Below are 14,556 nucleotides of genomic sequence, written 5' to 3'. Positions count from 1 at the left end.
AGTTATGTGCCTTCATTCTGACGATTCTGTTCCTGATGCACCCAGTGAAGGTCGCACTTAATTGTCCAGGCATAGGCAAAGGCAAAGCCAACACCAGGCCCCAGTTCCGTATGCCGTTGTATATTTATATAAATAGGTTTCAAGGTTTCGCATACAGTTGAACTCTTTGGCGCATGCCTGGCCTGCCAGTCCTAGCTGTATTTTTGTTGCTGTTGTTGCTGCATCGATTTGTCGACTTTCGATTAATGCCATTCAAAGTGTGCCTCAGTCCACAGTTTGGGTTTTCGCTGTTCATTTTGTATGCGCCCCTGCACTCGGGCCACCATTAACCCAACTGAAACCATAAATCTTCTGGTGCTCCACTATCCAAAAGCGAAATAATAACAATATGAAAGTTCGCATACGGCAGCTAGTTAGGCATTCTAAAAATAGTCCTAAAGAGCGCTTAATTAATAGCAATAACAGCGCAACTGAGCTCGGGCTTCTAAAGAGGCGCTGCGCCAGTGCAAAGTTATTTAGGTGAGTCTTTGTGGCTGCCAACTAATCTGCTTAAGCTGCACACTTGATGGGCTCTGGAATTATACGCAAATCTGTCATTCGTTCACGGGAAATTTAAGAGTTTCACGTTGTAAATGAATTAAGGGCGCAAGCTGATATATACGCACATAGAATCCCAGCGACTGAGGACTCAAAACTTTCTAACATGTTCTACATTGAAAGTGGGCTAAATTTAAATATCATTCCCGCTGACAACAAACATTTTGTCAATTAACCGCAGCGTTCATTCATTGAACCATAATCGAGTTCGTGTCTTAAGTCTTTTATATGCATATGTATATATATAATTTGGCTTATGTTTCAATTTAAGATTCGTTTTCGCAGCGTCAAGCCAATTTGTTCTGCTTAGCCTCCATGTCTTGACTGCCTGCCCACGCGCGTTCGTGTCTTAAGTCTTTCGTTCTCACTTCACATGTAATTGGGTCTGTTTCAGCAGATGCTGCTCACTCAATCAAAGCTATTGGCGAACAATTAATTAATCAACGTCAGCGCGACTGAACAGTAGCACTTGTTGCTATACTGTCAATAGTTCCCAGGCTACAAAAAGAAATACACAAAACAAAACAATAGAAATCCGAAAACTGTGCAAAAAAACGTGCTTTAGTTATGCTCATCTAATGTAGACGAGATTTTAATCAGCCCTGTTAAGCGTGAATGTCAATTTTGGGTGGGTTTGGCCAGCTGCGATATAGGGAAAGAGTACCGCAGCTGGGGGACAAGACAGATGCCCGCCAATTGATAAGACACAGCCAAGGCGCATGCGTACGTGCCCCCCACACGCGAGTTTCTCTTAAGCTGTTGCTCTCACTCGCTGGCATACGCTGCCTCTCTAGCTGTTGCTCTCTCCCGCTTACAACTGCCCTCGGTCAGGTTGGACATTTCTTTGGGGCCGTCGGCTAATGGAAATGTTATAAAACAGCCGCGCTGGGCACGGGCACGAATCAGTTAATCTTCAGTCGTTGCCTCGTTGGGTTCTAGAGGTGCGTCAAGTGTTTCAGCTTCAGCTCGGGAGCTTAGTGCGTGTCTCTGTGTGTGTGTGCTCCTTAAGCCTGTTGTGCTCTGCAGCAAGCAGCAAGCAACAAAAAACAAATTTCAATAAAAAAAAATAAACAATTAAACTTTAAAACTCATCAGGATTGGCATTTAACTTGTGTGTGTGTGTGTTGTGTCCGCTTTCAGCACGATTCTACGCGTGATAACACATCGCCTTTTGTCTCGTTCGCAGTTCAAGGATATATTCCAAGGCTAGCCTGCGACAGCGTTGACAACGAAAAGCATTCTCAAAAATATCAACACAAAACTACGCGCAAAAATGCGTCTCATTGTTGTAAGTACCAAAAGAAATACCAAAAAGCAAAAATTGACTTTTTTAATTTACAAATCGAAATAAAAAAAAAACTAGTTTAGTTTTTCTTTTTTGTGCTGTATGTGACCGCAATTAATCATTTATTAGCGTTGGCTGCCGTTGAAGTCATTAACTGGCGCAAGTTCGTGCCTTAAGTCTTTCGTATTTAATTTGCTTTTACGTTCAGACTCTGGCTGAAACGCAACTTTCACTGCGCGAATTGGTTGATTCTTTTCGCCAGATTCTTTTGCCGTGAAATTAGCCTGAATTTCATTTGGGCCCATATGCAAATCTGTCGCACAAAACACGCTCTAAGCTCAAGCCTTATGTGGCTCATCAGAAACCAATTTGTTGGCTGAAGAAAGAGGTAACAAGGGAAGCTTAACTCCATAAATCAGCTATTTAAGAGCATTGTAATCAACGAGTTTTTTTTCAAATTGAATAAATGCCATGATATATGTAAATTTCCATGGAAAATACGTGCTTATACGTGTGCTTATAATGAAAAGTGAAAATTAATGAACACGTCCTCCACTTCTTCTTATTACGCACTGCATTATTCATGTTCTTTTTGAATCAATAAAAAAAAGCACGCCCTTTTAAAGTACAAGTGCGTCAGCATCCGCTCGCAGGCATGACAAAATTAAGAGTACAACAAAAAGAATATTTAATAAGCGCATGAAAAGCCCAAAAAATATTTTAATTACGAAGCATATATAAAATCAATATGCTCTAAGCGTAGGCTAGGCTCTTCCATACGAGCTGATGATAAATGACAGTGAAATATAGTTCTTCGAAATTAATTGAGCGCTAGACACCAGAAACTATCGAGGCAGCCTAACAAGGGAATACTTTGTTATACCCGAGAAGAATACAGCTCTCTATTATGGCCCCATAAAACTAAACATGCAACAGGGTAATCAAAATTCTTGGCTTTCGATTGCACAACATAAATCAACAGACTTTTAGATGTGGGCCCCGCCTTTTCCTAATATCATCAATCAGCCTTAATTTAAGAGATTTGTTAGCACAACTTCAGCTGCAGCTAAACTTAAGACTTTTCTTTAAATCATTTGCATTTTGAGTTATTTTCCCACTCACTCTCTCCCTATCTCTCTCTCTCGCTCTGCATTCGGGCCATTAACCCAGTTTGCATGTGGTTGAAACACGCCCAGAACAAACCAAATAATATGTGTAATAAATAAACCAGAGCCAAAAGAAAGCAAAGACAAATACAACTTGGTCAACAGGGCCGACTGAATGCAAGCCAAACTTGCAAATACAAAAATTCTTACCAGCTGGTCCAGAGCTCGTTTTTGGTAAAAGACGAAAAAAAAAAGATTGCTTAGGCGGAATACCATATATGAGAAATGTTTGTCGCTGGGTCAATGACACGCGACTCCGGCGCCGCGCTGCGAAGCTCAGTGACATTGCGGCTTTTGACAAATGGACGAGCCGTGACTCTGGCTGTGACTCTGATTGCGGCTGTTTAGCGGGTGACAAGCTAACGGTCCAGCTGGCAGTCGGGCAGCTCCGGCAGAGATATTGTTGCGTCAATATTGATTTGCAAAAGAGGCGAGCAAATATTTGCCTGAGCACGAGCTGTGTTAGGGTTCTATGGTTCTGGTTCTGGTTCTGTTTCGGGCTCTTGAGATAATAATGCTGAAGTGAAAAGCTGAAAATAGTATGGTTAAATGGGCTTGGCTCTCACTTTTCAGCTGAAGCCTAGCCGAGTTGCTCAGAACTGAAGTGTTTGACCGCATTCTTAGACCTTGACATATGCAGCTAGCATTTAGGCACTTGATCTATGTCGCCTGATTAAATAAAACGCATTTTTCTTGCAGCTGACAACGCTTTTGCTGGCCTCTTTGGTCGCTGGCCAAGCTTCGGATGGCGTCGAGTAAGTAGCTCAACTCTATAAGAAATTTCTATTAACCAACTGCCTTGCCCTGCCTTGCCTTGCCTTGCCACAACTGAATGCCTGCCCAGTAGAAGTTGCAGCACGCGGCTTTGTATTGTGACTAAAAATATTAAAATTAATAAATAAACTGTGTCTAAGCCTCTCATTATCAGTACATAGCTAATTCCTAATCCCAACAGCATTAGTTTACTAATAATACCAATACGAAGAGACCAAAAACAAACCTAACTTTCGTTTGCAGAATACAAAAGCAAAGGCTGGTCAAATTTCCCGAGGAGTTTGATCCGAATGTGGCGCCGCCAACGTCCGACAAGACGGACGAGGCCAAGCGCATACTCGACCAGATTGCCAAGGTGAACGAGGCCTTTGGCTATGTGAAGAAGAGGCCAGAGCCAAAGCTGCCGCCCATACTCGACTCCAGTCAGTATCTGTTCCCCAAGCCCGCCCAGCAGCCTTTCCACGCCCAGCAGCATCATTTCGCGGGCAGCAATGGGCAGACCCTGCTGGAGCCCTCCATACGCGCTGTCAAGCTGACAAGACATGTCTCGGATTCATATAATGTGCCGCCCAAGCTACGCACAAGCCTAAGTAGCGCCTCCAGCGAGGAGCAGCAGCAGCAGCAGCTATATTTCCGGCCCAATCAGGTGCAGCTGCCACGGCCCAGCTCGGCCCAGGAGGCAGAGCAGCTGCCCGCCCACTTTGTCATACCCGTGCATCTGTACAAGTTGAACAAGGAGCAGTATTTGAGGGAACATGCACCGCAGGAGTATCGTGTCAAGGGCTACAAGATCATTGGCGATGTGGACAGCTTCTATGGCAAGGCCAAGGCTATGCTGCACGATAAATCCAAGAAGCAGGGCCAGACAACGCCCAAATACCATTTGTTCTTTCTGCCCAGGGAGCTGGCCTTGAACGAGGATGGCACGCCCAAGCGCGGCAAGCCGACATCGACAAGCACAAGCACGACGAGTGGCACGACCAAGATGCCCACATCGAGCAAGGAATCTCGTTTGGATTCGCGTGAGAAGCAAACGAATAGGCCACAGTCACAGCCTTCACGCATGCCCGCCGTCGTCGCCCCAGATGTGAATGGCAATCGCAAGCGGATTAGTGTTGGCAGCGCCTCCAAGCCGCTGCGTGGCAGCGGCAAGGATGCGGAACAAGCACTGCCCATCGGCGGCCTGCACGCCAGTTCAGGCAGCATCAAGGTGACCTCTGCGCCCAGCCACATTAGCTCGGCAGATCAGTTATCCACATTGCCACCGGCGGGCGGACTCCTGCCCAATCGCAATAGACTGAGTGTCTTCCGCGTGCCCAACGTAAATCTGGCCGAGATGCAGAATCAGACCTCGACAGCTATCAAGAACGCCTTTCAGAATATATTCAAAATGCCCTTCCGCACGCCCATTGCCACGCCGGGCGCTGCGGCCGCCCAACCAGTTATACTACAGAGCGGACCACAACAGACAACTCACCTTCAAAGTAGCGACTCGCTGCAGGATAGCCAGGATGATTACAAGTGGGATGATGAGCGGGAAGGTGCTGGCGACGGCGACAACGATACCGTCGAGCAACTAGAGAACACCGCCGCCGAACAACAGGATGGCAGTGTCGCTGCGGAGAAGCACCTGTTTGCGCACAAAGTCCACCCAATGATGAACACCATCGGCACAGTGGCCACCGCCCATCAGGACACGCAGAAGCAGGCGTTGCGCGAGGGCGGCATCATTATACAGCGCCTGAAGGTGCGCAAGGGCGGCATTGCGATCGCGGGGCCCGGAGGCGTGGCTACGGCGGGTAGCGGCGGTACAGCGATTGTGGGCCCCGGCGGCTATGCCCTGACACACCCGCGCAGCTTGACGATTGCAGGCCCCGGCGCCAAAGTCATTTCCATACCTGCCGACGTTGATTTAAAGGATGCACTGCAGCGCACTGACGTAGAGGCGAAGAGTTTTCCACGCGAGGGCAAAGTGGTGGCCACTGGACCCACCGTTTACTATGCACCGCCCACAGGCACTTTTACCGCGGACAACGAGGAGGAGCAGGAGTTCGACGCTTGAGATGCAGTTGCTTTAGCCCGGCTTAACTGTAAACTCAATTAGGGAATTTTAGCAACCCTGTGCTTCGACACCGTTCGATAACTTTCGGTAATCGATCTGCAGGGCTGCCAGACAGTTAAGATACGCGGCTGCCGTTAGCTATGTTCGATTTTAAACCTAATGACTGTTAGTATTTTTGTATAGCGCCTAAGTATTGGTAATAAATGTTTGTATTTGTAATTTGAGCATTGCTTTCATATCTGTACGCATCTGTATAAAGGTGAATTTAATAGTTGACATGCCACGCCCACTAACATCACAAACAAACGCTTTGCATGCACTGAATGGTACCATAAGCTTTAAGACTAATCCCAATTTGAGCTGTATATATATTCGACACTAACTGCTATCCTCAACTCTCTTACATTTCCTATGACAACTCCTTTTCCTCACTCAACTATCCTAATCGCAATCTTATCAAGTGCGAGCACGTACTGGCAAACCACAAGCGTTGAGACGTGGCCACTGCGCAGTCGACTGCAGCCTTTTGTGAACTATGTGGCGCCTGCTGCGTCAGAGAAGTTAGCTGCTGCCACAGCTATGGATAATGCCCTGACACCCTATGGAGCCTACCAAGCCACACAGTCGCAGACAGAGAAGCTTACAGCAGCGAAAGAAGCTGAAACTATAAAACAAGCCCAATTTGAAACTCTAACGCCTTATGGCGCCTTGCAAGCCACCACACATGGCAACCTTTTGCTGATAAGCTCACCATACTACGCCGCCTACAGTCTGCCAGTCGCTTATGTGGCGCCATCTGTGGACACATCCACTGCAACGCCCCGTACAACAACCACCAGCACAGCGAAGCCCGCAACCGTAGATGATATTGAAGTTGCCAAAGAAGAAGAACAAGAAGAAGACGACACCATTGAAACATTGCAAAAGCTAAGAGCGAATACACAAACCGACGGCGATCTAAAAAGCGATGCCCGCCTTCGCGCAGCCGTCAGCCGAATCAATTCGGACTATGTAATAGAAGAGATTGTGTCCGTGCCGGGCAAGCATGTGCTGTCGTCCAGCAGCCAGGTCACAGCTGGCGCTCGCTCCGCCAAGCAGCAGTTAAAGAAGGCAACAGCCGTCAAGCTGCGCAAGGGCAGCGCCAAGCTGCGTTCGCCACCAGTCAAAGTGGAGGCCACGGGACGCACCAGCAGCAGCTCAAGCAATTTTCCACAGATACCCTTCGGCAGCTATTTTCTGCCCTACAGTCCCATACGGGCGCATGCCATACAGGGACGCAAGCAGGCGGCGCTTATACTAGAGCCGCACTCCAAGGCAGTGGTTGGCAATGGCGGCACAGCCATATCCACGCCCATCTCCAAGGCGCTGCTCAAGAAGGGTGTGCCCACGAATGTGTACTTCAATCCGGAATCGGTAGCCATAGCGGGAGTGGGCGGCAAAGCGCACGCAGCGGCCGACCTGGAGCTCGACTTGTTCAACTGAAGTGGCGACTGCCCACTGGAGGCATCTCTCCTCCAGCTAAGTAGTTTAGTGTGTTCCTATGTTAAGAGCAGTTGGGCCTGTCTCTCTGTCCCAGCTCTAGGTGTAAATAAAATTGTAGTAAACTATCTGCCTTTCTTCACTTCGTCTAGTTGCTTTCTAATCCCCCGTAGAAATTGTTGCCCTTTTGCTATCCCACGCTTTGTCCATACCGCGCTCCACGCACAGTCCCCCAACCTCTCAGGCAAATGCCGCTCTCCATTTCATCATAGCACTATAACCAACTCTATAAACCCTAGACACAGATCGGCTGCGAGAGCAGGCCCGCTGATCTTCGAGGACCAGCTGCCCTACTATGGCGGCCTGAGTGGCCAGCTGCTGCTGCTGCAACCGCAGCAGGACGGCAGCATTCGCAGCAGCGTCTTGCAGCGCCAGCAGCAGCCGCAGTTGCGCGGCATTCCACGGGATGCGGACGACACCATTTCCATATCGGCCGCCAGCTTGTCAGCTGTGGCCAACGACATCCCGATCTCGACCAGCGGCAGCAATTTCAATCGCATTCAAGAGGCGGCCGCTCGTCTGGTTGCCATACAGGAGCTGGCCAAGCGGAAGGGCGCCTTCAGCGAGGAGGATAACAAGGTCTATGCCAACAGTCTGCTGGAGCTGGGCCAGGCGGCCACAGCATTGGCGCTGCTGCAGCAAAACGGGCAGATCAAGGACTTCAGCGTGCTGCTGCAGCCGGAGCTGTTCGGTGCACCACAGAAACAGCCCTCCAATCTGGGCCTGGAGGCCAACAATCCGGCAGAGCAAAAGATCGATGACCACAAGCACGAGGAGGTGACCGAGCAGCAGCTATCACCCGAAGACATACTGCCTCCCAACGATGATCACTTCGAGGATGTCAACGACAGCGTGGCCGTGTTGACGCCCAAAAAGGATGCAGCCGTCGCCGAAGCCAAGCCCGTGGGTAAGTGTGCCCAGCCAGTAGCTAACTTGGATGCATACGTAATCTCTATATACCATTTGCTGCCTTAGGTCTCTCCATAGCCGGCGAGGGCGGCGTCGCCTCTTCCAAGCCCAATGCGGTCGCTCTCTCTGGACGCAACGGCCTGGCGGTGGCCTCACCCAAGGCAACAGCCATTGCCGGCGTAACGCCCGAGGAGGCAGCGGCATTTAGCATAACGCTGCCATCACGCAACCAGCTCGTCATCAAGACGCCCAATTCCGCTGGCGACGACTACGACTACAGCGATGTGCCGCTGGCTGTGTCCAGTTTTCCGCGCGTACGCGAGACGCCGCAACGTGCCGACGCTCTGGTGGACAAATGGCGTGTAGCCATTGCCGAGGAGTATGCCGCTAGATCCAGGCAGACGCAGACGCAGACGCAGCCAAAGCTGATCATACGAGCTGCGCCCAAGCGGCGTCTGCACCATGAGTAGAGAGGAAGTGGAGAGCGCTGCATCCGCTGCATCCGCTGCAGAACTAAGAACATGATATTTTCTGTGTACATCAAATTGGCAATAAAAAAAATGTGCGTATCAAATTGAATTCGCGGCCATTGAACCGCTTGGATTTCGATTTTGTGTAGCCTGCCGGCAGGCGCAGCAGCAAGGGAGGCGGGGAGCTGGAGGCCAGTTGAGATGCATATCTAATAGGCAGCAGGCTGTGATTACATTTTAGAACGAAATAAATTTTTAGAAAAATAAAAATAAATAAGGGAGAAAAGACAGAGAGAGGAGCCGAGCTACAAGATATAAGATATAAGTACGCAGGCAAGCGCATATCTTGATTAATCTTTTCCGCCAGCAGGCGGTGCAGGCAGCATAAAAATAAATCTAGCCAATGGGCCAGGCGCTGGCCAGTTGGCGGGGGGAGCAAGCGGGGCGCAGTTAAATGCAATGCACAATGTATTCAATTTGCACCTGAACCAGTTTCCCAGTTTCTAGCCATGGCCAAAGACGAAGACGACGCCGATGCCAAAGCCAGAGCCAAAGCCAGAGACAGAGCCAAAGCCAGGGCTCCCATCATGGTCGTGTGAGCGGCTGTCAATGCGGTTGCTGCTTGACTTCTATTACAATGCAGGTTTAACAAACTCACAGCTTGACCAAGACCAAAACCAAAACCAAGAGCAAGTCCAAGCCGAAGACCAAGAGGCATGCAGCACGTACAACAACATCTACGTTGACCATCTGCCGCAGCCAGAACCTGGTAGCTGGTAGCTGTTGGCTGCCTGGAAACCAGAACCCTCCTGCAAGTGCAAAACGAGTACGAATAGTGAGTGTGAATGTGAGTGTGAGTGCGAATGTGAGTGTGAGTGTGAGTATGTGGCATGAGTGCTTGTTATTGTTGTTGTTGTCGCTTTTGCTTAGCCAACTTTGGTCATTTGCCGCCTGCTTTGCGTGTGCTCCTTTTGGCTATCTGGCTGCGCACAGCTCCCCTCTACAACCCACCCCCCACGCCCCTTTATTCCTGCGGGAAGCTGCAACATTTTCAGCTTGTTTTTCAGCTTCGTCGTCGACGTCGTTGTCTTCTTCTTCGTCAACGGGCTGTGATCTCTTTGTTCTTGCGCTAGGTCAGTTAGGCACCGGCACATTATAAAAGGCCCATCGCAGCCAGCATTGGCCACCAGTTTCCTTGAAGTGGTCGCCGTGTCAAGACTGAAGACGTAGACCACCGCCAACCAAACCACACTCAGCCACCACAGTTCTAGCCAAAATTTGTGCCAAGTTCAAGCAGCTCTTGTGCTCCATTTCATATAAGTTAGCTTTGTTTTGTGATCCGGATTAAAGTGCGCTCAGGTTTTTCGAAAGTCCCACCACACATAGAACTGAGCTAGACGCAGCTGCCATCAGGTAAGTTCACAAATCTTAATGTGCTTTTATGTCAAGAGTTCGTGCCCTAAGCCAACATTACGCTGAGCGTTTAGAAAGTCATCTGTGCCCATGAATTTGGCACGCTGGGCGTGGGTCAGGCATAGGAAAGCGAAAATAAGAGCCGAGCTGGTTGTTAAACTCTTTTTACGATTGTCGTTAAATTAAAGAAATTAGCTGTCGCGGAAGATGATGATGATAAAACTGTGTAGATAACTAGAGATCTCTTATATTGGCAGAAATTATAAGTTAATTAAGGATAATTGAAGTAAAGCAAAATGTATCTCAAGGGTTTTATATTATAATTAATATGGAAATGATTTCCAGAGTCTAATTAAAAATATATGTCAATTTTATGTATTTTAATAAGTTTGATATTAAATTCATAAAAATCAATATATAGACTTATATTACTTTCTTTTATATAATTTATATATTTTTAACGGTCTATCTAGAACATATTCCATTTAAATGATCGTGTGTGATTAATAGAGACCGGAAGCAGTTTAATCGCTGACTAGTTGGCTAGTATTAATCATTTTTACGCTCAGACATTTAAAATATGTGGTAAATGTAGCTTGCTGCATATTTTTTAATAGTTATTTTCTGATATAAATAATACCATTTGACTTTATTTGCCTACTGTAAAAATTATTATAATTCATTCGCCACAACCGTCTTTTGCAAGACTATTCAAAATATTTGCTGTCATAAATCATTGGCTTCATTAAGCTGCAGAAAATAATCCGCTGATTATTAGATAGAAAATATCAACACTTCTATCGCCTTTCAATATGAAATTAAGCAGAACATACGACAGGGATGCTAGGGTTGCCTTATCTACTCTACCTCTAATGGGAACATTAGCTACAAGAGATTTGATTATACGAAAAATGCTTTGCATATATCTATGAGTACATTAGGAGGCATTCATTTTAGCTAACCTACAACATTAACTCAAAAATGTTTCCTAGTTTAAAGCAATTCTTCCTTTAGGTCTGTTGCTTTTTTCCGGCTCAGAGCATTGCCCCTTCCTGTTTGCAATTTAGTCTAATATGAAGTCTTCAATAAATTATCGTAACTCAACATTTAACAGGAGTCTACTCTATTATTATTACATATGTCATGATAATTGTAATGCATTGAAGGAAATATCTTTCATATATATATTTATTCTTCTTATGCAGCATATATATTCTTGTTCAATATCAACAGCCGAGTTGGTCTAGCCATATCCGTCTGTCCGTCTGCCTGTTTCTTGACATATGTCCGTCCTTGTATTGAAGAACATATTAATCGTACCACTATATCATATAGCTGTCATATAAATGATCTGATATGAAGCTCTTATTAAGATTTCTTGACCAAGCTTGACACTTATTAGTTTACCTATGCTCCATGCATATAAGCTTCTATTATCTATAAAATCTCTATAGAAAGAATCGGTCTAAAAGGGGGAAAAAGGGTTTTTGTGACGGAAAGTTATTCTATTTTAAGATATAATGAACACGCACAGCAATTTTGAGCTTCACAATTCTCCCCGATAAGACATATGTCTACTAGGATAGTTTTTTTTTTAAACTTAGCTCGACTTGAGCACGAAATTGGTTTCCATTACAATTAGTGGTTGCAATCTTTTCATTTCGCAATTATGTTATGGTAAGCTGAGTTTCCAGAAAACACGCCCAAAGCATTCCACAAACCTCTGAACTATGCGCAACTTCTTCAACGCTGCAGTTTCTAAATTGCTTGTAAATGGCAGGAGAACGGGTAGAAAGGGGCGGGAGGGGGTAACTTTAAATAGAATATGCGCGAGTAATAAGACCTGGGGGGAATTTGATGCCCTCAGATATGATCGGAAAACCAGTTATTAGCCGCGCGCACAATCAAAAGAGTTGGCCAAGAACTTGGCCCCTGGCAATTGTAGCCGGATTGCAGCCAGTCTCGGTGGTACTTTATGTGTACACCAGAAGTGGCTGCTTCGGAGCTTTTCCAAGAGCCAATCAAACAGCAAACCGGTTAATAGTTCGCATCCTGTGGCAGACACACAAACACACACACACACACACACGCAGACAATCGCAATTATAAAGTTTAAATTTAGAATGGACTTTGGTTGGCCAACTATAAATAGCATAGGCCATCGTTGGCCATACCAGTTTGCAGCCCGACGCGGGCCAGGAGCATAGACAACTGCAGCTAAAAAGGCTTTGTTTTATCGCCCCTCCCCCTCTACTTAGCAACATGTTCATCTTAGCGCTGTTCTGCCTGCTGGCAGTGGGTAGCCAGGCGAAGCCGCTGCAGCCGGTCGTGGAGCCAGCCCAGCATATTGTCATTGTGACGCCACAGGCGCAGGTGCATCTGGAGCCAGCGTTGCGCTACGTGCATGGCCTGTCGCCGCTGGCGCGCGTCTCCGGTCCGCATCATGAGGAGACCATTGTCTATGTGCCAGCTGGAGCAACGGCCTCTGTGGTGCCCACCGTCAGCGATGCCGTGTCCACCGGCCGTGCCAGCAGTCCAGCCAAGCAATCCGAGGGTTTTCCCCAGAACATTAACCAAATCCAGCAACAGGCACAACAGGTCGTCGAGATAGCAAGCGGTCAATTCGGTGAGGCTGCCTCAGCAGCTGCTGCTGCCGGCGCTGGCTTCTTTCCCGGATTCTTCCCATCCTCAGATGCGAGCAACAAGAACGAGGAGAAGCTGAAGAACGAGAAGATGGAACTGATTGAAACTCCTGCCAATACCCAACCACTGCTGGCTGCCACCGAGGCGCGTCATTTCTACAGTCTGCCCCAGGTGTATCACACTCCCGTTGTCGATGTGGTGCATGCCCCTGTCTATTCGTGGCCGATTTCAGCCATACGCGCACGCAGCATTCAAACCGAGGAGGCCCCCATCCAAGCCCTGCAACAGCTGCCCGAGGAGAAGCCAGCGGCAGAGCTGCCAGAGGCTCAGCCATTGCTTAAGGAGCAGAAGCAGCCGGAGCAGTCGGAACAGCCATTGGAGCAGCTGGCACAGACCATCATTCCTGCAGCCGTCGAGGCCAGTGAATTGAAGGCTGAAAGTGCAGCACGTCAGCTGGAGGAGAGCAATGCCATCAAACCGGAGCAGCCAAGCGCTGAGATTGCCAAGGAGACCCTTAAGGAGGCCATCAAGGAGGCCATTCAGGAATCCAGAAAGGAGGCCATCCAGGAAACCACCAAGGAGGCAATAAAGGAAGCCGCTCAGGAGGCCAAGAAGGAAATCATTCTGGAGGCCAAAAAGGAAGCCATCCAGGAAGCCGTCCAAGAGGTCAGAAAGGAAGCTGCCCAGGAGGCCAGAAAGGAAGCCACTCAGGAGGCCAGAAAGGAGGACAGTCAGGAGCCCTACCTAGAGGCCCGCAAGGAGGCCAGCAGCGAGCCCATTCAGGAGCTCATCAAGGAGCCCTTCAAGGAGACCCTTAAGAGTGCCAGCCTAGATGGCATCAAACAGCCTCTCAAGGAGGCCAGCAATGAGGCCACCCAGCCAGAACGTGAGTACTCCCTGAATATAACTTGAACTAGTATTTGATTTTGTTGTCTTTGTACTAGCCAAACTGCAGGAGGAGCAGCCACTCATCAAGGCCATTCCCGCTGCCGATGCCGCGGCCTTGCCTGAGCCGCAGCCGCAGTTGCAGTTACAGGCACAGCCCGAGGCTCAGCCAGCCATTGCACAGGCGCCAGAGGCCTAAGTAGGCACGACCACAAACGCAATTCATACACACCATACCAGATCACATCAGACACACACATACACGCACACTCATACACATATTCTATGGGCAACTTTGGTATTCTACAACTCGATCTGTTCCGTGCCTAGGCTCTGGCCAGGCCGTGGGTTAATACATTTAGTTACTAACACAGTCACAGAGAAACGATTTCCGACTTCCGACATTAATTAACAGCATAAAAGGCGTCAAGAAAATATTAAAAAAAAAAATCAAATAAAAATAAAACAAAACAAACATCTACATGCATATACGTTCATTCATAGCAAACATCATCGAGAACACGTTCATAATCATCATCATCATTCATTATATTCATAACCATAACAATTGAAAATGTAAAACAGAACAATAAAAAAAGTGAATGTAAAATGTAAAATGCTGCTAACTTCATTTCACAAGTTGTTTGTGGGGATGGGTGGTAGATATTAAACAAAAGACTTCGACGACGAACTTGCATATGAGCTGCGTGCAACTTTCTGCTGTACTCGCAAGATGAAAACAAAAGACTTCAGCAACGAACTTTAACGTGCCATTCCATATTAATGGCGAACGCCTCCAAATATATAAGTATG

At 47.6% G+C, this 14,556-nt stretch overlaps 2 protein-coding genes across 2 annotated transcripts; both read left to right on the top strand.

Moving 5' to 3' along the window:
• Positions 1-1,870: 1,870 nt before the first annotated feature.
• Positions 1,871-5,884, top strand: LOC115769486. Its single transcript, XM_030714304.1, has 3 exons — positions 1,871-1,885; positions 3,748-3,803; positions 4,066-5,884. The coding sequence occupies exons 1-3, from the start codon at positions 1,871-1,873 to the stop codon at positions 5,882-5,884; spliced, it is 1,890 nt and encodes a 629-aa protein (XP_030570164.1).
• Positions 5,885-12,477: 6,593 nt separating this feature from the next.
• On the top strand, positions 12,478-14,154 carry LOC115769485 (eukaryotic translation initiation factor 4 gamma). Its single transcript, XM_030714303.1, has 2 exons — positions 12,478-13,744; positions 13,803-14,154. The coding sequence occupies exons 1-2, from the start codon at positions 12,478-12,480 to the stop codon at positions 13,940-13,942; spliced, it is 1,407 nt and encodes a 468-aa protein (XP_030570163.1). The 3' UTR covers positions 13,943-14,154.
• The last annotated feature ends 402 nt before the right edge of the window (positions 14,155-14,556 follow it).

Source organism: Drosophila novamexicana, unplaced genomic scaffold (assembly GCF_003285875.2).
Source record: "Drosophila novamexicana strain 15010-1031.04,08,12 unplaced genomic scaffold, DnovRS2.1 tig00004554-arrow-pilon, whole genome shotgun sequence".
Taxonomy (NCBI): domain Eukaryota; kingdom Metazoa; phylum Arthropoda; class Insecta; order Diptera; family Drosophilidae; genus Drosophila; species Drosophila novamexicana.
This window is presented reverse-complemented; position numbering and strand designations above follow the sequence as displayed.